We start from the raw sequence: 9,492 nt of genomic DNA, 5'->3' as shown, positions 1-9,492 counted from the left end.
AAGTGTCTGTTCAGGTCCTTGGCCCATTTGTTGATTGGGTTATTTGTTATCTTATTGTCTAATTTTTTGAGTTCTTTGTATACTCTGGATATTAGGGCTCTATCTGAAGTGTGAGGAGTAAAGATTTGTTCCCAGGATGTAGGCTCCCTGTTTATCTCTCTTATTGTTTCTTTTGCTGAGAAAAAACTTTTTAGTTTGAGTAAGTCCCGTTTGTTGATTCTAGTTGTTAACTCTTGAGCTATGGGTGTCCTATTGAGGAATTTGGAGCCCAACCCCACAGTATGTAGATCATAGCCAACTTTTTCTTCTATCAGACGCCGTGTCTCTGATTTAATATCAAGCTCCTTGATCCATTTTGAGTTAACTTTTGTGCATGGCGAGAGAAAGGGATTCAGTTTCATTTTGATGCAAATGGATTTCCAGTTTTCCCAGCACCATTTGTTGAAGATGCTATCCTTCCTCCATTGCATACTTTTAGCCCCTTTATCAAATATAAGATAGTTGTAGTTTTGTGGATTGGTTACTGTGTCCTCTATTCTGTACCATTGGTCCACCTGCCTGTTTTGGTACCAGTACCATGCTGTTTTTGTTACTATTGCTCTGTAGTATAGTTTGAAGTCTGGTATCGCTATACCGCCTGATTCACACTTCCTGCTTAGCATTGTTTTTGCTATTCTGGGTCTTTTATTATTCCATATGAATTTCATGATTGTTTTATCTATTTCTACAAGAAATGCTGTTGGGATTTTGATTGGCATTGCATTGAACTTATAGAGAACTTTTGGTAATATCGCCATTTTGATGATGTTAGTTCTGCCTATCCATGAACAGGGTATATTTTTCCATCTTCTGAGGTCTTCTTCTATATCTCTCTTTAGGGTTCTGTAGTTTTGATTGTATAAGTCTTTCACCTCTTTTGTTAGGTTGATTCCTAAGTATTTTATTTTTGGGGGGGGATATTGTGAATGGAGTAGTTGTCCTCATTTCCGTTTCAGAGGATTTGTCGCTGATATACAGGAATGCCTTTGATTTATGCGTGTTGATTTTATATCCTGCCACTTTGCTGAATTCATTTATTAGCTCTAATAGTTTCTTTGTAGACCCTTTTGGGTCTGCTAGGTATAGAATCATGTCATCTGCAAATAGTGATAATTTAAGTTCTTCTTTTCCTATTTTTATGCATTTAATTTCTTTCATCTGTCTAATTGCTCTGGCCAGTGTTTCGAGGACTATGTTGAACAGAAGTGGTGAGAGAGGGCATCCCTGTCTTGTACCAGATCTTAGAGGGAATGCCTTCAATTTTTCTCCATTCAGAATGATGCTGGCCTGTGGCTTATCATAGATTGCTTTTACAATGTTGAGGTATGATCCTGTTATCCCTAATTTTTCTAGAGTTTTGAACATAAAGGGATGCTGTACTTTGTCGAATGCTTTTTCTGCATCTATCGAGATGATCATATGGTTCTTATTTTTAAGTCTATTGATGTGGTGAATAACATTTATTGATTTCCGTATATTGAATCAGCCTTGCATCCCAGGGATGAATCCTACTTGATCATGGTGTATAATTTTTTTGATATGTTTTTGAATCCGATTCGCCAGAATTTTATTGAGGATTTTTGAATCTAGGTTCATTAGAGATATTGGTCTGTAGTTTTCTTTCTTTGAAGTGTCTCTGTCTGGTTTAGGCATCAGGGTGATGTTGGCCTCGTAGAATGTATTTGGAAGTTCTCCCTCTTTTTCTATTTCCTGAAATAGCTTGAAGAGTATTGGTGTTAGTTCCTCTTTAAAGGTTTTGTAAAACTCTGCTGTATACCCATCCGGTCCTGGGCTTTTCTTAGTTGGTAGTCTTTTGATGGTTTCTTCTATTTCCTCTATTGTTATTGCTCTGTTTAGGTTGCCTATATCCTCCTGGCTCAATCTGGGCAGATCATATGACTTAAGAAATTTATCTATGCCTTCACTATCTTCTATTTTATTGGAGTATAAGGATTCAAAATAATTTCTGATTATCTTCTGCATTTCTGAAGTGTCTGTTGTGATATTGCCTTTTTCATCCCGTATGCTAGTAATTTGCGTTCTCTCCTTCTCTTCATTAGCATGGCTAAGGGTCTGTCGATTTTATTTATTTTTTCAAAGAACCAACTTTTAGTTTTGTCAATTTTTTCAATTGTTTCTTTTGTTTCGATTTCATTAATTTCAGCTCTGATTTTAATTATTTCTTGCCTTCTACTTCTTTTGCTGTTGTTTTGCTCTTCTTTTTCTAGGATTTTGAGATGAAGTATGAGATCATTTATTTGTTTTTTTTTTTCTTTTTTTAAGGAATGAACTCCAAGCAATGAATTTTCCTCTTAGAACTGCTTTCAATGAGTCCCATAGATTCCTATATGTTGTGTCTGTGTTTTCATTTAACTCTAAGAAGTTTTTAATTTCCTCCTTGATGTCTTCTAAAACCCATTGATCATTCAGTAACCTATTGTTCATTCTCCAAGTGATGCATGATTTTTCCTTCCTTCTTTTATCGTTGATTTTCAGTTTCATTCCATTATGATCAGATAAGATGCATGGTATTATCTCTACTCCTTTATATTGTCTAAGAGTTGCCCTGTGACATAATATATGATCTATTTTTGAGAAGGATCCATGTGCTGCTGAGAAAGAAGTGTAACTACTTGATGTTGGGTGGTATATTCTATATATGTCAATTAAGTCTAGGTTGTTAATTGTGTTATTGAGTTCTATGGTTTCCTTATTTAACTTTTGTTTGGAAGATCTGTCCAGTGGTGAGAGAGGTGTGTTGAAGTCTCCCATGATTATTGTATGATGGTCTATTAGACTCTTGAACTTGAGAAGAGTTTGCTTGATGAACATAGCTGCACCATTGTTTGGGGCATATATATTTATGATTGTTATGTCTTGTTGGTGTATGGTTCCCTTGAGCAGTATGTAGTGCCCCTCTTTATCCCTTTTGTTTAACTTTGGCTTGAAATCTATTTTATTAGATATGAGTATGGACACTCCTGCTTGTTTCCGCAGTCCATATGAGTGGTATGATTTTCCCCAACCTTTCACCTTCAGTCTATGTATATCTTTTCCTATCAAATGCGTCTCCTGTAGGCAGCATATTATTGGGTCTTGTTTTGTGATCCATTCAACTAGCCTGTGTCTCTTAATTGGTGAGTTTAAGCCATTAACATTTAGGGTTATTATTGAGATATGGTTTGTTCTTCCAGCCATATTTGTTTATTAATGTTACTAAACCAGATTTGTTTTCCTCTTTGATTACTTTCCCCCCTTTACTGTCCTACCCCCCACTGTTGGTTTTCAATGTTATTTTCCATTTCCTCTTCCTGTAATGTTTTGCCAAGGATGTTTTGAAGAGATGGTTTTCTAGCTGCGAATTCTTTTAACTTTTGTTTATTGTGGAAGGTTTTAATTTCATCTTCCATCCTGAAGCTTAATTTCGCCGGATACACGATTCTTGGCTGGAACCCATTTTCTTTCAGTGTTTGAAATATGTTATTCCAGGATCTTCTAGCTTTCAGAGTCTGTGTTGAGAGATCAGCTGTTATCCTGATTGGTTTACCCCTAAATGTAATCTGCTTCCTTTCTCTTGTAGCTTTTAAAATTCTCTCCTTATTCTGTATGTTGGACATCTTCATTATAATGTGTCTAGGTGTGGATCTCTTATGATTTTGCACATTCGGCGTCCTGTAGGCTTCTAGGATTTGGGATTCTGTTTCATTCTTCAAGTCTGGGAAGTTTTCTTGTATTATTTCATTGAATAGATTGTTCATTCCTTTGGTTTGGAGCTCTGTGCCTTCCTGTATCCCAATGACTTTTAAGTTTGGTCTTTTAATGTTATCCCATATTTCTTGGATGTTCTGCTCATGGTTTCTTAGCAGACTTGCTGAGCTGTCTATGTTCTTTTCAAGTTGAAATACTTTGTCTTCATTGTCTGATGTTCTATCTTCTAAGTGATCTACTCTGCTGGTAGTATTCTCAATTGAGTTTTTAAGTTGGTTTATTGCTTCCTGCATTTCTAGGATTTCTATTTGTTTGTTTTTTATTACCTCTATCTCCCTGTGAAATTGATCTTTTACTTCCTGTATTTGTTTATGTAGTTCCTTGTCAAAGTGATCTTTCATTTTCTGATTTTGCTGTCTCATGTCTTCCTTGAGACTCCAGATCATCTGAAGCATGTATATCCTGAACTCTTTATCTGACATTCCATCTGTTGCAGCTATTACCTCTTCTAAAGTTGAGTTGACCTGCATTGCTTGTGGTCCTTTCTTTCCTTGTCTTTTCATACTGTTTGCGTTTCTTTCTGCTTGGTGAAACTGTTGTGTTTTTGAAATTTTCCCCCTATTTATTTATATTGCTCTTGTATAGTTGGGAAATCTCCCTTGCAGGGCGGGTAGTGGCTGTGCTCCTCCTCTAATTAGGGTGATCTGTCTACCACGCTGGTCAGTCGCAGGTCTGTCCACCCTGCGGGCGTGGGTGGCAGCTCTGCTCTGCCCCCACTCCAGTTGTGGTGACGTAACTACCACGCCCTCGGGTCGTTGGTCCTGATCCGGATGTGGGAGGCGGCTCTGCTCGGCCCCTACTCCAATTGGTGTGACGTGTCTACCACGCTGGCAGGCCTCTAGGCCTCTTCCGCCAGTGGGTCGCAGGTCTGCCTACCTTGCGGTCTCGGGCGGCAGTTCTGCTCAGCCCCCACTCCCAGTGGGGGTACCTGACTGCCTCTCCAACGGGTCACTGGGCCTTTTCCGGACATGGGCGGCGGCTCTGCTCCACCCCCACTCCAACCAGTGTGACGTGACTGCCTCGGTGCTACTTGTCCACCACACTGGCAGGCTACCGGGCCTGTCCTGCCAGTGGGTCGCAGGTCTGCCTACCTTGCAGGCTCAGACGGCGGCTCTGCACAGCCCCTACTCCAAATGGGGTGACTTGGCTACCGCGCCGTCTGGTCGCTTGTCCTGTTCTAGGCGTGGGCGGCTACTCTCTTCGGCCCCAGCTGCAGTTGGGGTGTCATGATACCACGCCGGCAGGTCACTTGGCCTGCTCTGGGCGCAGGCGGCAGCTCCACTCTGCCCCCCTGGCCCCCACAGCACCCAGCAGGACCCGGACCGAGAAGCAGTCACCGCAGGTTCCCCAGCCCTGGGCCAAAGCAGCTTTGGGAGCCAGAACCCGGCCTCTCCGATCCCGGCCACGCTCCGCTAGGAGCAGGCTCCAAGGAGCAACCCCCGTGGGCTCCCCAGCCCCGGGCCAAAACTGTTCCGGGAGTCAGAGCCCAGCCGCCCCGAGCTCAGCGCACGCTCCACTTGGAGCTGGCCTCAACACGCAGTCTCCGCAGGTTCCCCAGCCCTGGGCCAAAGCAGCCCGGGGAACCAGAATCCGGCCGCTCAGAGCCCGGCGCACGCCTTGCCAGGAGCGAGCCCCAAGGAGTATTCTCCACAGGTTCTCCAGCCCCGAGCCTGAGCGATCTGTCTGCGAGACACAGGCAAATACCAGCCTGAAATCACCTGTTCCGTAGCTGAATGAGCTGAGATCAGTAGAAAACAGGGATGATTACATCAGCTCTCCAAGATGGCGGCTGCTGTCCTCCTCCGTGGTCCGACTGGTGTCAAGAATCGAACTGGACCGCTTCTCTCCTCTGTCTCAAAGCCGGAACTCAGCACTAAGCATGGCCATTGCACCACTGGCAGGAGCCCCCAGAATCCGTATCGCTGCACTCCCGCTCCGGCACCTCGCCGCTTCCCAGCGCGTGCCGCAGACTCCAGCTGCGGGGCGGTCCGCAGATCAGGCAATGCGACCCTCCGTGCGGAGAAATCGCCCGGGACCGAGCCCCCGCAGCCGAACCTCGCGTGATGGAAATCCGTCCACTAGATTCTGGAGCACCTCAATTTCACTGGAAATTCCCAACAAGATAGCCTTCAGCTGTTTCACCTCGTCTTTCTCCCGCACAGTGACACAGCGCACTGGGGTGATGCACTCCCTTCGCCGCCATCTTCCCCTCTCCCTGTAATTTTACATAAAATACTTATTTTCTATTTTTATTAACTAAAAAATATTTGTGCATAAAATGTGAAATATTAAAATGAGAAAAATAAAAACTATTATATAATTTTAAAAATAAAATAATATACTATAATGGTGTATTGTAAGTTGCTACTATGAAAAATGAGATGGGGTTCCTCAAAATGTTAGAAATACAGTGTTGCAGGTATAGCTCAGTCATAGAGTGTTTGCCTGGCATGCTTGGGGCCGTGGGTAAGAGCACACAGCCAAACACAAAGGTTAAAAAAAAATTAGAAAAACAATTGCCACGTGATCTAGCAATTTCAATTTTGCACTTTTGAGTATATATCCAAGAAAATAAAAGGCAAGGTAATGAAACATTTGTATATCCATGTTCATAGCAGCATTGTACACAATGCCAAAAGTTAGTGTGACATTGATTCATGAATGGATAAGCAAAATTAGATCTTTATACACATAGTGTAATATTATTCAGCCTTAAAAAGAAGAAAATTCTGACACATACTACAACATGGATGAATCTCTTACAGAAAAGTCAAATACTGTATTTCCCTGCCCCCCCCAAACTCATAGAAACAGGAGAATGGTGATGTTGACAGGGTCTGGGGAGAGGCAAGAATGAGAGGTCGTTGTATAATTGGTTAGAATTTCATTTTTGCAAAATGAAAAAATTCTTGAGATTGGTTCCACCAAAATGTGAATATATTTGAACTCTGCACTTAAAATGGTTACAAGGGAATTTTTGTAATGGATTTTATCATAAAGAAAGAAAGAAAGCTCCACAAGTGATTAATATGCAACAAGATTCAGAACTCAACATTGATTTAATGTAAACAGATATATACTGGCAGAATTTTAAAGCTGTTTTCTAAAAAGAGACCATTTGATAACCATACTTTTTATTTTACATATTTACTAGAGATATTGTTTGTACATTGTTAGGACCTTTGCTCTTTTATCCATAAAGTAATAATGCTATCCAGGAATACTATATTAGATACTATCTTTCTGAAATACTCAGGAAATTTAGATAAAATATTTAAATAAAAATTTAGTATTCTATTTTCATGTGCAATCAGAACAAAAGCATAGCATTTGAATATTTGGCATTTTAATTTAATGAATTTACTTAATTTTCATTTTTATTTTAATTATTGCTTGGTGCTGAGAATTGAACGCAGGGCCTGTACTTGCCAAGTACATGTTCTACCATTGAGCTACACTCCTGTGATTTTTTTTTTAATCGCTTCATTTAAGTAGCCAGAAAAAGGGGAAAAAAATTAGCCAGAAAAAATCTTTTCCTTTTCTCTTTTCATTGAATTAACAATCATAGGATATCTATGTACTAGTGGTATCTTTAACATTCCCTGTTGTTTCTTTTTACTAGGGATTTATAGACTTTTCCTGCTAAGACCTCAATTTGTGGTTTTGAAAGGCAAAAAGAAATTCTGTGAAATGTTGAAATAGTTTAAACCATCTAAGACTAAGGCATACATAATGAAACAACTTGTACTATTTGTATAGAAAAAGGTTAGTATTTGTTTAAAAATTCATCATTTGAACTTTTTTTCTGTTTTATGATGTATTTTAAAATATGTTACCTCTATCTTTTGAATAAATCTTCATATCCTATAAAAACACATTTTTAAAGTGCTTCTAAGGTACTCAGTTTTTGTCTTTTTCAGGACATGTACTTGTAAACATTAGAATATCAGGATTTGAACTAGTTAAAAATGTCTCTGCCAAGTCGACAAACAGCTATAGTTAACCCTCCTCCACCAGAGTATATAAATACTAAGAAAAACGGGCGATTAACAAATCAGCTGCAGTATCTACAGAAAGTTGTCCTAAAGGCCTTATGGAAGCACAGTTTCTCTTGGCCTTTTCAGCAGCCTGTGGATGCCGTGAAATTGAAGTTGCCTGTAAGTATATTTATAATTATGTTAATTTAAATAAAGAAAAATCCTTAAAATTTCTGTAAGACATAACTACTCTTTAATACTATAAAATATATTTAATAAACACTAAAGACTATCTCAATGAGTATTTTTTCCCAAAAAATTCACTTTTCTGGACATTGACATTCTTAACTGTTGGTGGTAAATTATAGTACATATTTTCTTGTTAGAGCATATGTCACTGGCTTTTATTTCTGTCTTTTTTTAGTACTTGTTGAACACAGGGGTACTTTACCACTGAGCCACATCCCCATTCATTTTTATTTGTGGAAGATCTTTGAGGAAAGGTCTCACTAAGATGCTGATGCTGGCCCAAACTTGAGACCTTCTTGCCTCAGCCTCCTTAGTTGGCATTATAGCCATGCACCACCATACGCAGCTGTTCCTTGCCCTTTTTTTTTTTTTTTTTTTGGTGCCAGGGATTGAACTCAGGGGGCACTTGGCCACTGAGCCACATCCCCAGTCCTATTTTGTATTTTATTTAGAGACAGGGTCTCACAGAGTTGCTTTGTGCTTTGCTATTGATGAGGCTAGCTTTGAACTCGTGATCCTTCTGTCTTAACCTCCCAAGATACTGGGATTACAGGCATGTACCACCACGCCCAGCTGTCCCTTGCCTTTTTGATGCAGTGTACTCATGAATGTCACCTTCTTCATGAGTACTTATTTGGATCATGCACAATTTTAGGTTTGTCAGAAACTTTTAGCCATCTGATAATAGAAAGTTGAGTAATTATAAATTGTATAACTGGGATTTTATTCTGCATCTGTCAGATTCCATAAATACTAGTTAATTTTTTACTTTTTTTTTAGCATCATGCCTTTGTATTTTTCAGGGACAATTTTCTTAATTTTTATCTTCATTAATCTTTACTGGCTTTTTCTTTGCTCTTAAAAAAATGATGTGACAATCAGCTTTATTTTTAAGTTACTAAAGATTCTGGCTTCCAGATTTTTAAAACTTTCAGCTTTTTAAAGGTAATTGCTCTATCTAGTTACAATATATAGTTTCATGAAATTTCTTTGTGTATCAGTTGTTATAGTGGGCTTATTCTTGCTAATACTTAGAATTGCTTCTAAATCACAGGACTATTATACCATTATTAAAAGACCAATGGATTTAAATACAATTAAGAAGCGGTTGGAGAATAAATATTATGTGAAGGCTTCAGAATGTATAGAAGACTTCAATATGATGTTCTCGAATTGTTATTTATATAACAAGGTATGTAGACCTTATAATTACACTGCTGATGCTTTGGTATTATGTATAGAAAAGTGTGTAAACAAGTGTGCTGATTTCAGATTTCATGTCTTTGTTAGGGACATTTTTCATATTTTTAAGAATGATTTCACTGAATTTTATAATTTTCACAATCAACATTTGTTCAGTCAATTTTACCTGAATAGCTGAAATAGTTGTTTGTTTGTTTGTTTGTTTTTTAATGAAATACCAATGATAACTGGTTTCTGGTAAGGTATTTTAAATTAT

General features: G+C 39.0%; 1 protein-coding gene across 3 annotated transcripts in view; it reads left to right on the top strand.

The window, feature by feature from the left end:
- Positions 1 to 7,775: 7,775 nt before the first annotated feature.
- The window catches only part of BRDT (bromodomain testis associated), a gene marked incomplete at both ends in the record, with an annotated part of 47,489 nt that continues 45,772 nt past the window's right edge, over positions 7,776 to 9,492 (top strand). For all 3 annotated transcript variants that reach the window (XM_081308241.1, XM_081308242.1, XM_081308240.1), the window contains 2 exons: positions 7,776 to 7,964; positions 9,088 to 9,225. In XM_081308241.1, coding sequence (XP_081164367.1) covers positions 7,776 to 7,964; positions 9,088 to 9,225 — 327 coding nt within the window. The remainder of the gene's footprint in view (positions 7,965 to 9,087; positions 9,226 to 9,492) is intronic.

This window comes from Spermophilus citellus (genome assembly GCF_964194105.1).
Source record: "Spermophilus citellus genome assembly, chromosome: 9".
Taxonomy (NCBI): domain Eukaryota; kingdom Metazoa; phylum Chordata; class Mammalia; order Rodentia; family Sciuridae; genus Spermophilus; species Spermophilus citellus.
This window is presented reverse-complemented; position numbering and strand designations above follow the sequence as displayed.